Here is a 20861-nt window from a genome sequence, read left to right as displayed (position 1 = left end):
CTGCGTCCGCCGAGGCGATGGACGTGCCACTCGCTAGAGGAGAGAGGCTGCTCCTCCGCTTCGCGTTAGCGATCGCTATGAAAGCAGACGGGAGATATGTCGGAGAAGCGCGGGAGGCGGGCACGTCAAAAATTAATATTTCGGGCGCCGCTTGGCTTCCCAAGTGTGCCGCTGCCGCCGCTCCGGGGACTTTCTCTGTGTTGCTGTGTGAACGATATTTCACGGTGTCGCGCGCGCGACCGCCGTAGCGCTCGTTTTCGTGGTCGCCCGAGCCAGCCGTTCAAAGATATCCTTTCGCACGACAATGATGCTGTACCTGCGCTGCTGCTACTTTTTCTATTGCGTTATTATATCCTTATTACGACTGCCTCTTACATTTGCTAACAGACTGCGGAGCTGATTTGCCTGTCCCCTCGCCCCTGCTTGATTATCGTCGTACTGGATTATTATTCATTGGCCAAACACGAGTTCCAGCGCAATTTTCCATTCTATTAGTCTCCGAGCATTGCGGTATGAACTGCACTCGCTTACATTGACGAAGAAATTAAGCCGTCGTTTGGAATTATGTAATTACGTTTATTATGATTATGCGGCACGAAAAGAGTTTTTATCACCACCGACGATGATGACGCTACGAATGAATTAAAAGCCGCCGCAGCAGTATGAAAGGAGCTCATGCATCTCAATGGCAATGAAATGGAAAAGCGAAGTCGTGAAAAATTTCGGCGTCGTTGCGTTGGAAATATTCGCGACAGCCGAAAAGGAGAACTCTCACTGTAATTTTCCAAATAAGCTTGTCTCCTTCGCGCGGCGTCTACAATTACGCGAGAGCCTCGAGACACTTTTAGCCGTGCCAACAAAAAAGTAAGCCGTGCGTTCGCGTATTTGCAAAGCGATACCGCAAGACGTATAATAAATGTCAACCGGCCAGACGAAGCATTGACGCGGCTTGCGTTAGAGAGAGAGAGAGAGAGAGAGAGAGAGAGAGAGAGAGAGAGAGAACGAGGTCGTTGCACACGCGTCTCCCGTGTGGGATAGTTAATTAACGAGAATGGAGATATGGAAGGCAGCCTGCGACGCTGCAGTGAAAACGAGAAGCTACGCGGCAGTGATAGCGAAAGCGCAGCCCGCCGGTCAAGCTCGCGCGCTAGAAAACCGCTTCTCCGCAGCGCGGGCGGGGACCGGGCGGAACGTGTGCCCGCGCGCGCGTCATTCCCTGCCGCCGGAGTTTTCGATCGCGAGCCGCGGCGCACGGTTGTCCCATTATTCCAGAAACCCGCGCTCCCGCGTCGCTCGTGTAGCATTCTCTCTCCAGGACAACCAGACAACCACTTCCTTACCCGTTGTTCTTCTTTTCTCTGCGCAACTCCCAGCTCTTTTTTATTGATCAGGTGGCGCTGCGATTTTACCTCGCTTACTTTCGATATTCGCTCGGCGATCTTCGCTATATTCAATTTACGCCGGAGCTTTCGGTTTCTTCGGGAAACAATCTAGGATTACATTTTGTTTTCGAAGTGAAACGAGCGTCTTTCAACTTCAAAGTTTTCGAAAATTTATGAATTCTAGAATCGTTAATGTTGTTTAATCGTCGTGCAATAAATGAAAAACGTTTAGCACAAGGCAACACTTATCTGCAACGATGTACTAGTTCTCCCGTTAAGAAAAAAATATCCAAAATAAAGTATACTTAACGAGGAGAAAAGTTATAAACCATTTAATTAAAGTATAGGCACGCGGTGTTTTAATCGCGACCTACCTCTTGCAAAGCTCGACCCATGGCCTACAATTAGTAATTCAATAAAATGCATAAGATACAAGGTTTTGGAATAACCCAGTCATTAGAAATACTTATCAAGTTATGCTTCAATATTAGACCAATGAGCAGACATTCGTTTATGCCTATATAATTATATCAATTTACATGTTAATATGACGAGAGTTTATGCGGGTAAGTTGGGTTGTTATCTCGAAGTAAAAAAAGAAGCGAAGAGTTTCTCTCTGCTAATTTTTGTTCCTCCTCCGCTTGCAAGCGACACAATGGCCAAAGTGTACTTGCTCGACGTTGCGCCGCGTTCAAGGATCATTTTGACGGCGAATATTGTACTGTGCAACAAACCAGACGTGAAATTAGCCGTAGTTAGTAGTCGAGAGGATACCATTGTTTTTTAATCGGATGTCAATTGTTTTGGTTGCAAGGTAAATAGAACAATATTATCTTCAGTCAAGTTATTACACGGGATTAGGATGTTTTCCTTGTTGGAAGTGTCACGTAAAAAACCAAAGCACAATTAAGATATCTTTCGTTTATTTTTATTGCGTCGAATTGTATAAACATAAGATGAATCATCAACTCGATCTTGATGAATTTTTCAATCGGTATGTATTCAAGACATTAACTTGTATTCTAACCAGTGTAAATTATTGTCTTTTATCTCTATTGAGTTCAGTGTGCAACTCAAAACTGCAAGTTCGATTCGTCGATCTGAATGCGTATGGGTATCAAGTTGAATCAGACCGCATTAGAAAGTCTCGGAGAGAGAAAAATTGATTTACAAGATGCTACATGATTAATTTCTCGCTGGGCTTGAGTTAACGCTTTCAGTGGGTCGAGCAAAAAATAAAAGAGCGAGAAAGAAAAAAAAAATGGTTAAACTGCTTATACCATATATTAATCGATTTACGACTGTTTTTGGAAAGTTTCACGGTAATTTTCGTCCGTGTCGAAGTTTAAGGATTTTTCATCGACTACATGATCTATAATGACTCGATTTAGCTATGGTTTTATATCACGTGACCTACTAAAACGCTGAATAATAAAACTGTTCTCTTTCTCGCGCGCCGCAGCTTTACCTGTAAAATTTGAATTCCTACCGAGTCATAATCCTCAGTCATTACGAGTAACAAGTTTTGAAGCCAGAGTTGAACAGAAAAAAAAAATCTTGATGCACACGAAAGTTTCACGTGAGACTAGCCGAGTTTCAATGGGAAGCTAAAAGTAGCATTGTTTCCCTCGCGAATAAGAATAATAAGGCATAAATCTCGTATCACTTTTACTCGATATCGCGCGTGCTTTCGCGACGTTCCACGTTTCATGGCTCGCACTGTCCGCCATTATAAAAACTAGTTTAATTGCACACAGAGAATCAGCTGAAAATTTTGAGACTCGAGATTATTTTGCGCGTACTTTCTTGCATTTCTCACGACGCTTAATGATGTTTATCATAATTCTAGCAGTGAAAGTTTTAATTTTTCAATTGCTCACTGCCTATGCGTACAATGTAATTTCACTGCAATTATGAAATAAACGTGGACTAATAGGCTACTGTCGGCAATTAATTAGTCGCAATAAACTTTTGAAGGACGATTATTTGTTGGATAAAGTGCGTTGCTTTCGGCGTTTATCACGGGGATTATTTTCGAAAATCAAACTAGCGCTCGCCGAGCAGACGAGCGACCAAAAGAAGAGGATGATTTAGAGGCTTTCTAAATGATGCATGTAAGCACAGTTGGTGCCAAGGAGTCGACATGCCCAGTCGCACCTCGCATCCTCGCGACCGGCGAGGCTGCGTTGAACGTTATCGAAGCGCAATGCGGCAGAAAGTAAGGCATCGCGTGATCGCGGCGGCGATCGTGGATGCGCTTCGAGACAAAGGGACGAGAAAAAGCGCGGTGCGCGATTATTCGTCGGAAATCGCCGGATGGAAAGGAATGGAAGGCGAAGGATGTGCACGTGGCGCGCCGCGTACGCGAGAAGGCGAAAAGAAAGGCCGAGGTGGGGGAGCGTAGGAGCGAGCCGAACGGCGCCTCTTTCTCTCTCTCGCGGGAGTTTTATGTATATACGACGCGGCATAATGCGCCCCGGCCGAAACGAAACTACAAGCCGCGAGCGCGCCGCGCCGCAGCAAGGAGAGAAAGTGAGAGCAGCTCTCGACTCGAGCCGAGCAGCCGAAGCCTTTTAGCTTCACTCGGCCGGAGTCACTCATCGGTGTACGTGTGCTCCGTTCACCCGTCCGTCCGGGAAAAACAACAAACTACCATAGTGCTCTCTATTTGGCAGTTTCACTTTGCCATTGTTGTCAGTGCTGGTGGAGTAAACTGTTTGAAGATTCGATGATCCGCTGGAAAGAGTGAATCTCAGGCGGTTCGTGCGGGCCATGGCCGAGCGATAGAAGAGACCGGGAGAGAGAGAGAGAGAGGATGCGCGAGTGTGAATTTGCTCGTTGATCAATTGGCAAATATATCTCGAGCACAAATTACGGCCGATGTTCTCTCGGCAGGCAGCCTCCCCATCGTCGGAAGCGAAAGAAAACAACGCAAGTTCCTCCTTCTCTGGAAAGGACCAGTTCGGCAATTCGACTTTGGCTCGAGTCGGTGAGTGTCTCTCGGTGTCCCGTGCTTTCTCTCTCTCTCTCTCTCTCTCTCTCTCTCCTTCTCTCTCGCGCGCGCGCACGTTGCGGATCTCTTTCTCCGCGCGCGCGCGCTGCTAATTAAATGTGTATAACGACGGAGCGACTATTATACGCGGCGGCGACGATCACGTGTGAAAGCGCGAGCGCGCCGCTCGAAAAAATTTCCACGCCGCGCGAGAGAGCTGAGAGCCAGCCGGGGAAAAATCTTCTCGCACATTGTGGCGCGCGAGCGTTAAAGCCAATTTGCGCGCGCGCCCAGCCCGAGCGCATTAACAAGTTCTCCGGGAAATAGATTTAGGAAGGGAAATTATGAAGCGCGCGATGCTTATCGGCCTCGTCCTTAAATTCATTATTATCGCTCGCGCGCGCGGGAAGCGACACACGCACGCTCTGTGACTGATTGTTAGTACGCCGAGATATAATAGCGAGCGAGCATCGTGCCTGTTTCTTTTTTTTTTGTTCTGCGCCTTTATCTGATTTCCAGAATGTGGCCGAGCCCAACACAGTTTCTCTTACCTGACCTTATGATCTTTGTCACGAAGACACGAACGTACAATAAAGCTTGCGCGCACGGCCTTCTTTTTTTCCTTTTTTTTCTTTTCCGATCGTCTCTTTTACGGTCGCGGCACGCGGGCTTTAGCGTTTTAGAACTCTTTATCTCACAAGACCTCGACAGACTTGCTTTCTTATTGGATTAACGAACCTCCGCTTGGTCATATCGCTGTTTCCAAATACTTAGCGTTTAGATCGTTAATTTACAGCGTTCGACTGGTAATTGTTTATACTACTAGCAACATATAAGAAGACTTGTAATGCGTTCATGAGATAATGAATTCAGAGTGAAATTTCTGCTTTCGAAAATTAAAAAAATGCGAGGACTAAACCTTAGTTGTTACATTCACTTTCATGATAAGATTGCAAGTTTTAATGAAAATTTACTTAGCGTATCAACAATGTCATCATAATTCAACAATTGTACTAAAATAATTTTATGCAGCAGGGAAACATCTATAATAATTGCGGAAGGAGTGATTGTCATGAAAATGAAATTATATTGTTTTACAGCTGCAATTATTTTTGTAACAGATTATAAGTTATTAAAGTTTCACGGCACTCTTAACTCGTTTAAAGAATATCGTAAAAGGATGGGGAGAAAAAGTGTATAACCAAAGTGAAAGAGAAAGAGAGAGAATTAAATAAAAGTGTTCACAGGTGATGTAATTGAAAGGTGTTCCAAATTGAATTTCAAGTAAAACGGATGCGATCATTCGGGCGTATTAGCAAGCGATGTCCAGCGTAGTAGTGAAAGTGTGCGTGGCTTCCTCTCTTTCAAAATAAAATATTTGACTTTCCGTCAAGAAATCACTGTCGCGTAGCTTACGTGACCGCCTCAGTGTCACCGTCGTTGTCGTTACCTAATTTTCCTCTTTTATTTCTCCACACGTGAAATACTCCCTGATAACGGTGTGATTTCTTATACTTTAACGTCGTTTCGCTCGTCGAACTACTACTGCACAAAGACATTCTAATATAGCTTCGTTCTGGATTTTACATCGATGTGGTAGAAAGCGCCTTGTGCGACTTGGAAAGAATGATATGACGATCGAAAATGCGAATCGGTCGGGTATCTTTAATTGCAACAAAAACAGCCGATCAGGAGAAAGAGAGCGAGAGAGGTGGCGGATCAGGAAAATACCTAATGAAACTGAAAGAAAACCACAGCTGCAGTAGCCTCGAGTGCTCTCGAGAAAGTCCTTTCCAACGGGCGCGCGAAGAAATTGAAACGCACTCGCGCTTTTTAATCATCTGCGTGCGGCTACAGCATTAACGCAACAATCAAGCTGCGCGCGCGTGCGCGATCAGTGCCGATGGAGTTGAAAGAAGAAAAAATAAATCTAGAAATCAATTGATTGCACGCTCGACAGGGCAATGGGAATGAAATCGGCAGCAGCGACGCACAATGAACGTGCTAACGAAAAGCGGGAGAGTTTTTAATGCCGACTAATTGTAAGATCGGACCGGCCGTGCGCAGCTGCATCGAGATTATATGTAATAAAAGAAGCCGTTTTCTCCCGATCGGCTCTCGGGAGAGAAGAAAAGATCAGCTTGCGGAAAAGTGCCTCCGTGTGTTAAAAAGTTACACAATGGAAAGTGTTCGTCATGAGAGGGCAATATCAAGGTGAATTGGAGCGCGAAGAGCGCAGCACGAAGGTTTTCAAGGCCACGCTGCAAATATGAAAGGAGACTCGTCTCGTGTGCGCGCGTATTAGAAGAATTGCAATTTTCCTTTGCGGACAGCGTATCTATCACATCACCTTCTCTTTCGATCTCACGACTGAGTGCTACCGTCTGTCAGAGCCTCTAAGTTTCGTTTTTTCTTTTTTTTTTTTTATGGTCAACTGCTTATGATGGATTTGTTCTTGGGATTCACCGATCACGGGCGAGCGTAGACGGATTCTTCATTTTGAATTCTGTTCCGTTATATGCACATCAACTTTCATCGTCGCTTTCGGTTAAAGATGTACTGTAATCAATCTTGAATCTCTATAAACGATGTTAAAAAATTACTTTCAATTTCTTTTTTCTATTCATTGGCAGCCTGTGAGGAGTAATAAACAACGCTTGATTTATTCCTGAATTGAATTAGATAAAGGAGTAAATGCTATTTAATTGAAGAGTCATTATGACTCATAGCTTTACTATAAAATAGTTTGTGTAAATTTTGAAATGAAAATCTAAATTCAGGTTTTTATTTGAAATGAAAAGCAATGATGAAATCGGTCGCTGCGATAGTGACAGATAGGAAAGAAATGCGTCACTTATGAACACGATGCGCGCGTTCTTTGCCCAAGCGACGTTGGCTGAAACTTGAAAGTGATAGATGGATATGCGCCGTATCGGCAAGGTCGATCTTGATCGATTTCTTTTTTTTTTTTTTAATCGTCATGCCAATACTTATTATATCTTTAGTTATTGACGTCTGTCCAAACGTTTCTTTTGACATTTACACCTTTCGAACGTGTCGTTATATTTTTATTGCCCTACCTTTCTTTTTTCTTACTTTGGAATTCGGCTTTGCCATATTTTCTGTGGATAGCGATATGCAAGGCACACGTATACGTGGGTATATTATTCAATATTAAACGGTTTTGCGTAAATGTTCTTCAAATCAAATTGCATTATAATATAGACAGAAATACGCGTAATGATAAAGCACATTATAAACTATTAACAAATGATTATAAATAGATAATTTTTAAGTTCGACAAGACAGCGCCGTGAAATATAACGAGCCCCTGTTAAAGTTCAATTTCCCTTTCGATCGAGACAACAAAAGTCACTCTCCATCTCTGCCGAATCAGCTTTGAAGCCGTCGTTCAACTTTTACAACTCGACTGAAAGAATAAAAAAATGAAGTCGCTCATATAAATCAAGTCAGTGCAGCTTTATTCGACCGGTTAGAAATGGCAGTCGGCGCGTGAGCGCTGTAATCAGTTTCGATGCTCTCTTTCTGTTTTTTCGTCGTGGTCTTTCTTATTTTCTCGCGCGGGGTAATTAGTGTCGCGCCCCGGCATTCCTCCGCCGCGCCATTGTTTTCTTTAATGAGCAGTTTATAGCCGCAGCCGCGACTGTTATTCGTTTTGAACGTCTGTTTTCTTCAAGAGTGCATCCACCTCTTGACAGCTTAGCGCGCGCGTCACTCTCCGAGTTATCCACGATAATGCTCTTGATCTATGTCTCATTGTGCATTACGAAATAATAACCATGACTCCGGAAGATTCCTTCTTACGATTTGTCGAGTACATTTGTGAGGGTACATTTACGACGCAACAATTATACGCACACGCTGCTTCAGTCGCGTTTTCTGTATGGTAAGAACGAGGATTAGCTTTAATAAAGGGAATTATAATGAAGCGTATAAGAAAAGAATGAGAGCTAGGAAAGTACGCTGGAAATGTTTTTGTCGGGGTTGCATTTACATACAGGAAGTAGGATGGTTGTCCCATGCGCATGTGTATGCTTACTTGGCAGCATCATCGCGCACTATATAACAATTGAATTTTATTTGGAGTGATCGTTCGGGAAACGAATGTACCACCTTGCACGCAATAGCGATCTCGCGTGTGCCTGGCGTTGAGATGAAACAGATTAATCAAGGGAATCAACTAGTGCTTCGTTTGTATTGATTGTTAAAACTGTTCTCAGAAAAATATCGTCTTAAAATTTTTTACCTCGGAGCACTCGGAATAAGCTCTAATATTTTTGCTTCAAGTTTCAAGATCTAAAATGTACGCCCCACAAAGTTATTATGCATATATCATCTTATTTATAGAAAATATTTTGAACCGTGTACGATTCTGAACGTCAGAGTGAACTGAACGCATTTTTTAAGGACTCATTTTTTTTCTTAGTATCTTTACTATGAGATGAGCTGAGCGTTTTTCAATCAATTCAGTTTTTCGTGTTTCAAAACTTTTTTTTTTAAATCGTCGAAATTTGCTTTCATCAAATTTCGAAAAAATAATTTTAAAACAGAAAAGATTGAATTTATTAAAAGAGTACTCTCACAATATAGAGCCTATAAAGAAAAAAAATGAACTCTTAAATAATGTTTTCCGTTTACTCTGACGTTCAGATCAATCGTTCATGGCGCAAAATTTTTTCCATAAATAAGATGACTTTGTCGGGCGTATACTGTAGATTTTGAAACTTTTAAATAAAATAATTGAAGCTTATTCCGAGTACTTTTGGGTAGAAAAAGTTTCATAAAGATATTTTTATTAGAAAACTTTTAACAAACCAATAAAGTCAATTTTCCATTTTCACTGTTTAACAGTGGTTGATTCCCCTGAAATGGTCCGTCAACACAAGACAAATATGCTCGTGAAATTTGAGAAAATTAGTACGACAATCACTCGGAGCCTGAGCTTGAAAAATGATAGGAATAACTGAAAGTTGGCGCTTGGAGAAGTTGTAAAATCTAACGAAACTTTCTGGCAGATCAAGACCGATCTAATAAAAATTATATTGTGAAACTGGACTCATTTATTTTATACGATCATTTTCGTATTTAATGGTAGATTTATTGTGCTACTGTTTTTTTTTCGGTGTCTGCAGTCACTTCAATTTGAAATTCTTTATAGATATAATTCTCTAACATTCACCTCTATTTTACGTTAAAAAATGAGATATCAAACACTACTGTATCTTAGAAGAACAACACAACGATAACGTCGTCATGAATCACTTTTTACTATTTTCCTGATGTATTTGGTTACTATTACATGTGCCAATCCACTGAATGTGCAATTGACGAAAGCGAATAGCTTCGAAACAATAACCAGGCTTCAAAAGTTATAACCTAGTAAATGTAAATTTTCGATATTGAGTGAGAAAGTTGCTTGTTCGAAGACGTTTCCAAAAAGTAAGTACCTCTATGTATCTAGACATACAGCAGCTGCCGTTGAGAGTTCAATACGTGTAATCGAAGCTCCATGAAAATTAATAGCAATGCAATTTACCCGATTATTCATTTTCTTTCCCAGCGCTGCCGTGTATGTAAATTCGAAACGAATCAAACTTTTAACATCTAATTCGTGTCCAATCAGGGATTACACTTTCTACTTTCATTTTCACGTACTCGCGTTTTTTTTCTTCTCTCTTTTTACGGCTCTGAGATTTGGAGCTCGGAGAGGGCAATGAATAAGTGTTTCTTCGAAACAGCTTCGCAAACGTCGTCCTGCTATCGATAGTCGCGCATAAATTATAATTTACGTGCTCGGTTTCTAATGTCCGCCCTCGCACGCGACTGGCGAGCATAATTTCCCAAGTAATAATCCCGCGCAATGGTCCAGGGGGCATTAATCAAGAATCGCGTTGAAATTTAATATACATATCGTTAAGTCCTTTCACGCGCAGCCCGCGGCGCCGTAGCTCTCGACGCGAACGCGTCTACAACGCTACCGAGTGAGAAGTGCGAGCGTGTCCCACGGCAGGCGCGCGGTTATACATTGATAAACACGGTGCACGGCATATATCGCTCGACTGCATGCGGCGAGAGCACAAAGTCGTCTGCTTTCACGATAGAACAGCTGGGAAACGAATCGTGCGCTGGTCCGACTTTCGAACTCGCGGCTGCAGCTCGTTTTGCCATAGGAGGCAGGCGCGAGTAGTATAAAGGAAGGAAGGAAGGAAGGAAGGAAGGTGAAAGTTCGCTCCTCGAAAAATGCGCATCGAGAGCACAGAGCGATCATTTGCTATATATATATGTTACACTCTTTGTACGATGGTTCAGTCGGATACGCGCGCACGGAAAGGGAGTGAGGAAAAGTGCTAAACGCACGTAAGAATGTGAATTATTTCAAGAAGCTGCACGCATCAACCGATCCGCATCCATAGCTTCCTCTTACTTTTTTTTTTTTATGGATCGTTACTCTTCCGAGTTTTATTGGAGATTCTTTCTACTGCCATGAAATTCAATGCTTGGCTTGCCGTGTACGCATGTGCAAGGGCGCGTGCATGACGAGTGAAACTCTATCGTTTCACAGTTTTGTTTGTGAGATTCTCGCTCTCAGTTGGCCCGTTAAATTATGCAACGACGACGCTAGCCTCGACACGGGCAAATATTAATGAGCTTCGATTTCTTTCTGGCTTTAATTATTAAGGTCATATTCTGAAAGATAAAATGACTCATTGATTATTGGGAGAGAAATGTTCAGCAATGTGAAATCGCACAGGGTTCATCTAAACTGCGTAGCCGCTTAGTGGAATTTCTATTCGAAGCGCAAATCGCGAAACATCGATTAAAAGCAAGCGAATGAAAGTCTCACTCTCTATCAACTCTTCTTAGGTATGTATTTGAATAAACGCATCAGTGCCGTTTAGAGAGAGAAAGACATTTAACAAATGCGTTCCGACTCAATTCATTATAAAATTATAATTCACTGTTGTGACAAATTTCTCTTCTCGCGTTTAATAAGAGAAAAAAGCATAAAGCAACATAATTTGACTCGTCCGTAGAATGAGAATCGTAAAAAGAATATGTTTAGTACTACAGATAGACGCTTTGTTGTACCTGTATACTCAAGTACGTATACACGATAATGAGTAAAACACCGCAACGCGAGAACGGAGACAAGTTTTCTAAGCACACAGTCGTCATACATCACTCAGTAATTTCTCTCGTCGTCTTGTTAAATCGGAGACTACAAATAAAAAATACAAAAAGAAGTCGTCCTTCAACAGTGTGAAGGTATGAACCTGTCAGTGAAAGGTAAAAGTAATTGGCCACGCGTATACTATCAAAAATCGTTGTTGTCGACGAAATTGCGAGCTTAAAAAGAAAAAGAAAGAAAAAGCATTTCTCTCTCGCGGATATCACTTAGCATGTCAATGGGCTTGATGACGTCATTGGTGGCTAAGAGAAGTGAGGGTCGGTTGGTCCACAATATATGTATCGTGTATACGTACGCCTAAGTTTCACTTTAGGTTGCGAGTATCGTACGAGCGCGCGCGCGCGTGTGTGAATACTGCGGCTCGCGATCGGTAGCGGCGACCGAGCCAATGACCTACTAACACGTAGAGCGCTCACAAGGACGTTCTATTTACTACATCGTGATACGGTATAGAGCTTTATTATATCTTTGACGTGACTTACGCGATATCCAATGACGGAACAATTCCGTTATGAATTATTTTAATTGATCCAGTGCTATAGTCGTTAAGAATACGCTATAGACGTGCTATGAATGCGTGTAAGTAGATAAAGTAAAGGGTTGACTAGACAACGACCTCTGCCTAAATAAATGAACATTTTTATATTTTGTGATTGCCGACTTTCGAGATTATTATCTATTTCGACAGCTCTAAGTTAGCGACTACGAATATTTATCGATCACTTGATTTCTATAGGAGAAAATTTACCGGACAACGCCGCATGCGGCATCGCGCAGTCACAAAAATTTCGAGAAATATGCAAATATAGAATGTGGAAATTTGCGAAATCGCTTATAACCTTTGCTGATCGCCGTGCGATGCAGAGAAAGTCCGCGTAGCGAGGATGCATTCATTCTGACATTGAGCATCGAAAGTTCGATCATACCGCTGGATAAAAGCAACTTTACGATGGAATCCTGTGCGAGTACCTTGTTTCGCGGTAATTTGCTGTAGCCGCTAGGTTTGATGCGGAGTAAGTGCTTGTACGTACGGCAAACAATGAGGCGGAAACAAGAGTTTGCATCGCGGAGCATAATCGACGGATCGAGGTAGCTCGTTTTCTCGTTGAATATCGGTCAAGAAGAGTATCACGAGCGGACAATAATAGTAAAAACCAATTAAACCGAACGAATCGTCGAATGCTTAGAGCGCTCGCGCGCAGTAGCGTGTAACAATCTTGAAAGACCATTCAATTAAAAGAAGCGCGCCGCGGCGTTGTACACCTCAATCGAAAGCTGCTGCACGCGCCAAATTAAAAGTGAATCGCGTTTAATTCGCCGAGCGGATAGACTCCGATCGTCTCTCCCAGTCGAAAGCTAAAGTTACCTGTACATCGGCAAAGTCGAGACGAGAGCGCATCCTTTCTCGATCGAATTTTCAATCTGCTGAGGCGCTCGAAAGTAAATCGGCGATTTATCGAGCCTCGCGCCGGCTGCTTGTAATTGCTATCGCGCAGTTAGAGGCACTATGCTCGATGAAAGCGTCCAGCAGCAGAAGCAGCGGTGGAGAAAGCGCGCGTATAATATCGGAACGCGTTTGCTTCCGACGCGGGACAAGCGGGTGAGGTATTGTTCCTTGCAGCAGCCTCTTCTTCTCCGGTGATTGTCCGCTTATATTATTGCGATCGGATGGGCAATTTCCGACACGCGATCCGCAGGAAACTCAACGATCGAGCGTCTTCTGCTTTCAAAGAAATCATCATCGCGAGTTTCGGTGTGTGCATGCACGCGCGTGTGTATGTGTGTGTGATTACGTATGTATCGTGCAGTTTCCACTTTCAGGCGCATTTTACGAATCTCTCACAAGGAACTCATTTTTTAAGTTTAAATCAAGTCGTAATCTCAGGATTTCTCCTATTAAACGATTTACTTAGAGATCATCAAACTTTTTTATCGGTATTGCTAAGATTGAAAGTTGCAGGTGTTATTTTGGAATGATGCATAACTTTATTAATCGTCGAGTAAACGAAACGATCAAATAAACGTTTCCACACTGGTATTTCACTGCGAAAGTTATTTCCTCATAAATACCATTCGAGATTCCTATGTTTATCAGTTGTTAAAGCTCAACAGTTATAGTTTTAATGACACGCATACCTGTTTATGGATTCTATCAACATACCAGTCGATATATCGCACAAGTTTTCGAATCGAATGAATAGCCATTTGTCTGGATTAATTATTACCAAGACAGTTGTAATAGTTGACAGGCAATCGGTTAATAACTCAATTAAGCGAGCCGGGTATAGTAGTTATTCACGATCTTGTCGGTCCATTAATCGACCCAGCGTGACGTAATCAACAGCAGAAGAGAAATTAAGCAATGCCGATTTCGGTAAATTAGTCGTGCGATTGAGGGATGTGTGACGGCGGACTCGAGCAGTTCCGGAAGAGTTGCTCTCCGGTACTTTCACTCCATTATGTTGTAAATATGACGCAAACTGGATTTCAGTGGCTTGGGGACATGCTCGCATGGCGTGTTGCGCTTTCTAAAGGTCGATGGGCACTTTGTTAATCCTTTGTCGAGGAGCTAGGATCGAGACTTTAATGGGTGTGACAGAGGTTGTTAATTTGGAGAAGCGCGTCACGGTGAATTGCCAAAGTTCAACGATCGCGAACTCACGATGGATGACTTGCAATTGTCGCGCGAAACGATGTGCTGTGCTCAGCTAAGGGTAGAAACTGACGATTAATAGATTGATTGTTCTATTGAGTAATCATAATTTTTTTATTTCTCTCTAGACGCGCGGTTATGGTCGATAAATGGACTGTCGTTGCTCTAGCTTCTTGTGGATGACGAACCAGCAATTAGGTTTCTTTTCGACAGCTTGTCTTTGTGAAACTATGATGTAATGAAATATTATTTTACGAATTCTTGCATAGAATCCTCGTACGCAACACTATATTATTTTATGAATAATATAAAATTTAAAACATTTCACAATGAGAACAGATCATGCTTTCTTCACTTGATTATTAATTTGTCAACGATATGAGAAATTGCTGTGAATGGCGTTTTTTGTGACGATTAATCAAATGATACACACAAAATGTCACTTATAAAAAAATTAAATTTTCAAAAGCTCTGATGTGGAGAAAGACCAAAAAGAGGGGTTTCGTTTAGAACTGTAATCTAATCTTTGAGTAAAAAATGATTATTTGTACTATTATTGAATGATTTTTCGTAATGGTCGAAAGCACACGTTATGTAATGACAATTCTAGCAACTTTTTCTATCTTCGAAAACGAGAGAAAAGAAATTTCTCTTTTAAATTGACGCGATGATTTAAGGAAAGGCTTCGAGAGTGCACGGATACGTTTTTTTTATAGTAACAGCGAGTGTGTCACGTTTATGTACTCGACTTGTACAATTTTGCTTCCGCTGTGATGTTGAATTAGATGCACTTCCAAAGGCCAACGACTTAGAAAATGGTAAGGTCTTCTTCGGTTTATACTGCTTGCAAGAGTAAGTAGAGAAAGTCTAAGCTCACTCTTGCCAGTCTACAATTGTGTGTTTATAAAACCGAAGTGAAATTGTAAAAGATATCTGCTGTTAAAAGCACATGCATGCTAGATAGTGTGTTATCGGTAATTAGAGAGCTCCGATATTTCATCTACTTTCGTTTTTTTTATTCGGTACTTTAATTATGTTTATGATAATTCACTACTCAATGGGTTTGACAACCTTAAGAATTTTTTCACATTTTACTCGCAGCATTGAACTTCTTTATGTTCCATTTATGTTTATTCTATATGGCTAGAAAAATATCATAACTGGTTCACATGCATAATAAAATGAAGTTGAATCAGTGATGTATCCAAATTGGTATTTACAAAACATTGTAAGATCAAGATTTCCGCAATTTTCCTTAAAATTTCTTAAAATTATTGACATTTACAAAATCTTCGTCTATTTAAACGCTATAGAAGTTGGGATCTATGGCATGCAATAAAGATTTTTTCGTCGATCTCCACCAGACAATGAAACATCCATTTTTCTTCTTTTTTTAGCTATTTCACTGGATTAATATTTAGTGGAGAAAGCTCTTCGAATACAGTAAGAAAATTATTTCCGTAGGCACGAGCACAGCTACTATATAAACAAGAGCGTAATAACGGTTCCGTGCGCGCGCATATGAAATGTACAAAATGATTATAAAGAGCATTTGAATTTCACTTCATGCGTTGAGATTGTTGTTGCTGTGATTGACATCTGTCCATGAAATAACAAAAAGTTACCTTTACGTATGACTAATAGCTGATTCATCACTTGATTTTCAGCAATAAAATGCTGATAACGAAGCCATGCAGTTGCCTATTGCTCGGTATCCTCCTCGGTCTTCAGTCGAGTCACATCAGTGCCAGCCAAGAGCAGACTTCTGTTGTGCGCCCCAGCAGCAGCAGTAACATTGGCCCGTTTCTTCGAGATGAGCGGCTTCTCGCCAACTCGACGCGCAGTCGGACAAAGCGACGACGTCGTTTCGTGCGGTTTCCCGGGTTGCCGCCAAGCTACATTCTCGAAGGCACCGGACTACCGCCATCCATTCCACAATCCCGAAACATCGGATATTCGAACATGAGATTCGGTAGCAGTCAATATAATCCAGGATGGCGACAGCAAAAGTCTTACTGGAGGCAGTTTTCCGGCCCACCACATAGTTTGGCATCCGAGTATCCAGTTGTGAGGCCATCGGCACCGGTTATGGGACACAGGACGCCGAGACTGATATTCAGAGATAATGATTTTCCCATCGTATCCGGAAGCAATAATAATTTTTTTCAATCGAACCAGTTATCGGAAATCGAAGACGACTACAGGGGTGAGCATTTCACTTGTTTACTCAAGTCTTTTTCTACATCTTTTAGTATCACAAATTTTATGGCTAGGTAACTATTGCACTGTGAACCGGAAGCCTATCAATTGACAAAACCATCGTTAGCTTCTTTTTGTTAATATTGTATTTGAATTTTAATTGATACATGTGATAAAATTGCAGATCACCGAAAACAAATTTTCAACGAATATCCCCGGATAGAAACAGGTACGTTAAACCAGTGTGAGCGTTTGTACTTACTCTTGCATGAAAAAACGTTTTGATGTAAAACTGTATATACTCAAAAAAAATTAAAAGTTAGCGTGTTTTCATCTGATAATCCTGGAAAAAGATACATATACGAGGTATCCCCGTGATCTAAATAAATGGTATGCTATTTCACTTGTTCCTTTTCGGTCTATATTACAACAGCTGTGTAATATTTTTACGCTCGGTTTCAAACTAAAAAGTTGATGTTTCTGTAAAACGCCGAATAAATATCTAACTTAACGTTCATCGAACAAAATAATTTATGTTTCCGTTGTCGTTTATTAACGAGTGAGAGAGAGAGAGAGACAAATGTGAGTAGTGAGTAATTTTGCAAAAGAAACGAAAAACAAAGTCCCTAAAAGCCCTTCTGTGCAGAACCGCGGAAAGAAAAGAGACCGACGTGGAAGGGTGACGATTCGTTGTGCGCTGACGGTCGGAGCTGCGAATTTTTTCTAATGTGCTGGATGTCCGCGGGCTTACTGGACGGCAGTTGCGGCGGCATTATGTACGCCTGCTGCCATCGGACTAAAGACGCGGCTAAGGCAAGCAATGATTATAATTACGTCGACGAGCCACGAGATCAGATACAGTCCCTTGCCAGCGACCCTTACGTTGCTGAGGCCACCAGTGACGATCGTAAGTTTTCACACGTCCCCCCCATTTGACTTTGACTTCTCAAGACCGATCGCTATTCTGGGATACATGCACACAACTCACTACTTTACATTACCTACTGTACACTGTTACTTTCATATCGACTGCTACCATTTTATACGGTATCATACTTTTTTTATTAATTCTAAACTTGATCTTTCATTTTGTCGCTCAATGCCGTTATTTTTAATTTGACTTGTTCAAAAAGAGCAGTAATTGTGTTGTGAAATGGATCATTTCCTGCAAGTAACTTTCTCAGTCAAAAAAGCAAAAACTTACTTTTGAATTTTGTAAACATCATTCAACACATTCATCATTTAAAAAGAAAAATCTGGAATTTGGTACACTTGTAATTGTAGTCTAACACCATTGATTGGGCATGTGCATGAAAAATAAAAATGATGATATTTGTACATAGATAGTTATATACGTAGTACTGCTCCGTGACTTAACGAACGTAAAAAAGAAACGCACGGCACGCAACAGCACGTTTTTCCACGAGAATGCACTAACGATACGTTTAATTTCCAACTCATCGTTTCTTCGGTTGAAGTGCCGATGAACTTGTTGAGGTATAATAAACTTCTGTCAATATTATGTAGACGTTTTAGTTTTGTAAAAAGAAATGACAATAATCAATTGAATTGACGGCAGTTCATTGACCAACAATTATGAATTTGATCGACTGACGAGAGGTGACATTATCTTTCCATTTGTTTGAAGAAAAATTTCATTCGATTGCATGGTTGATATTGTTTGGTATATGCTCGCTTATTTGGAATGTTGTCGATGGTTCGCACTGTATATTAATGATCTCTGCAACCAGCAAACGTTAAACAGTGGACTGCGAGCAGTGTGTCATCGTGTAACTTGTATTTACTATCTATCTACCAGATCTCTCTTCTTTATCTAGATGGTCCAGGCACGTCAGTCGAGCGCACAATGTATTGTCACCTTTTTATCATTCATATTTGTTTTTCTAAATCTTTTTGACTTCTTTCCTCGGCCTCTACTTCCATACGTGTAATAACGAATCTTCGCGAATGCTGCGTAATAATGTTAAGCGGTAACCCATTTATTGTCGAATCGTAGTATATTAATATTGATTTATTATTTGTTGTTTATAACACTATGCCGAAAGTTACAATTAACTTTACTTTTATTCGGTTGAACTGATCATTACAGAGTGTGGTATTTCGGCTACAAAACAGACGGCCCAGAGAAGAATTGTTGGCGGCGATGAGGCTGGCTTCGGTACCTTTCCCTGGCAGGTAAAGTAACGTTTGTTGCAATGTTACTATCATTGATTCTTCACATGAAACAAGTCAAGATTGGAAATCATTGCATTGTTCTCTATTTTAGGCTTATATTAGAATAGGATCCAGTAGATGTGGAGGTACACTTGTGAATCGCTTTCACGTTGTTACAGCCGGTCACTGCGTAGCCAAGTTAGCATAAATCATTTTTTTCCATTCAGACTCATCTTACTTCTTTTGCTTTTTCCAGCATAGAACGATGGCTATAATCATATTGATTTTCGTATTCACTTAGGGCGGCTCCTCGTCAAGTACAAGTAACACTCGGCGACTACGTCGTCAATTCGGCACAAGAGTCGCTACCGGCTTACACTTTTGGCGTAAGGGAGATACGAGTACATCCACACTTCAAGTTCACACCACAGGCCGACAGGTAAAGCGCGCTCCATTCGATTTTGATTTATATCTCGTTCGGCTCTAACGCGCCACGTTGCGTGCGAGCATGCCTATCTTGTTTGCCGTGATGACCTTCGTTTCTCAATTAACGTTCGCAATCTTGAAAGATTGAAGATGACGTTTGAAAGTGATTTAAAGACTGGGAAGAGAAATTCTCAACGGATTTTCTATGCCGTGTACACTATTTTTTCCATTCATTTTGACGTGAAAAGTTGATTTTTTTTAGATTCTGCGCAGGATACGAGACAAGTGAAAACACAAACGCGCCTTGTAAACATATTGTTCATTTCAACGATTTCTCATGAAATCATTCACGTGCACTAGTTCAACTATAAATCCCACGGAAATTTTGCGATGCGCATCTTTGACACGCGATTGATTGTGAAAATAAAAATATTTCAGATTTGATGTCGCTGTTTTGAGGCTTGATCGACCAGTGCACTACATGCCTCATATTGCTCCAATATGTTTACCAGAAAAGAATGAGGATTTTCTCGGACAATATGGCTGGGCTGCCGGTTGGGGTGCTCTTCAAGCAGGTAAATTCTATTTGTTCATTTCAATAATTCTTTCGCTGAATATTCCTTCACGGTTTTCGAATTAATATATGATTTTCTAAATTTTAGGATCGAGGCTACGACCGAAAACCTTACAGGCTGTGGACGTACCCGTAATAGACAACCGCATGTGCGAACGCTGGCACCGTTCTAACGGCATTCATGTTGTTATCTACGATGAAATGATGTGTGCTGGCTATCGGGGAGGGGGTAAGGATTCGTGCCAGGTAAATATCATTCAATCACATCATAACATATATTTTTTCCATGGAATGGAAACTTACTTACCCACATTCATAAATTCTTCTATTTATCGAAATAGGGCGACAGTGGCGGTCCTTTGATGCTGGAAAAGACAGGAAAATGGTATCTCATTGGCATTGTTTCTGCTGGTTATTCTTGTGCACAACCAGGACAGCCAGGAATTTACCATCGAGTTGCGAAGACAGTGGATTGGATAAGTTATATCATTAATTCGTAGCACGACGAATTTATTGAGAGCGAAATATCGACGACTGTGGTATAGAAAGAAATTGTTGACAATTGAAATATTTATTTCTACCATTCTATACCAAAGTCAGGATCATTATATTATTTGTCAATCTAAATTATTTCGTTTGACTATTATATCTCTAAATTATACAAATTACTATTGAGTATGATACCAAAAACTACGGTCTCTGATTATTTTTATTGTTTTATGGTTATAAGTAAATTAATTTTGAGCATTGATAGCATTAGAATTTTGAAATGATATCAAATGTAATTATCAGTAGATAAAAAACTGAGTCCCATACTTCATATTCAATGATAATACTTCTTTTTCAATTTCTTACTAGGTGCGAAGGAATTTTTCATTTCGAACATATTTAATAATAATTCGTTGAATCTTTTAAAATATTGGATATTTATTTTCTTTAAAATTTGATTGTATTGTAATTTTAAAAGATAAGAGTAATCTAAGAAGAACAGAAGAAAACTATTGAGTCGCGTCTATAGATAGTGTATTGTAATTATTTTATTGTATAATAATGCGAATGCTTTTGAATGAATTATTGTAATGAAGACGTTTTTTTGAATAACTGAATAATGATATTTTTGAAAAAGCTTGACATAAACGTAATGAAAATTGAAAAGTTTTCTATTTTTCAAGTAAACTCTCTTTCCTGCACTAATTGAGTGAATTACTTTTTGATAGAACGCTGCTAAAAGGAAATATTTAATGTGAAAT

General features: G+C 40.8%; 1 protein-coding gene across 2 annotated transcripts; it reads left to right on the top strand.

Annotated features, from left to right (window-relative positions):
• Positions 1-15911: 15911 nt before the first annotated feature.
• LOC131669464 (trypsin-1-like) lies at positions 15912-20419 on the top strand. Of its 2 annotated transcripts, XM_058944342.1 has the most exons (9): positions 16098-16443; positions 16621-16665; positions 17083-17343; positions 18547-18632; positions 18724-18809; positions 18913-19050; positions 19476-19612; positions 19700-19857; positions 19953-20419. In XM_058944342.1, exons 1-9 carry the CDS (start codon positions 16200-16202, stop codon positions 20109-20111), a joined length of 1314 nt encoding a protein of 437 aa, XP_058800325.1. In that variant the 5' UTR covers positions 16098-16199; the 3' UTR covers positions 20112-20419. The 2 variants fall into 2 exon arrangements, with proteins under 2 accessions (XP_058800324.1, XP_058800325.1); XM_058944341.1 differs by lacking the exon at positions 17083-17343 and having other exon boundaries at positions 15912-16443.
• The last annotated feature ends 442 nt before the right edge of the window (positions 20420-20861 follow it).

The sequence above is a fragment of the Phymastichus coffea genome, unplaced genomic scaffold (assembly GCF_024137745.1).
Source record: "Phymastichus coffea isolate CEN01 unplaced genomic scaffold, Cenicafe_Pcof_1.1 PCOF00093, whole genome shotgun sequence".
Taxonomy (NCBI): domain Eukaryota; kingdom Metazoa; phylum Arthropoda; class Insecta; order Hymenoptera; family Eulophidae; genus Phymastichus; species Phymastichus coffea.
This window is presented reverse-complemented; position numbering and strand designations above follow the sequence as displayed.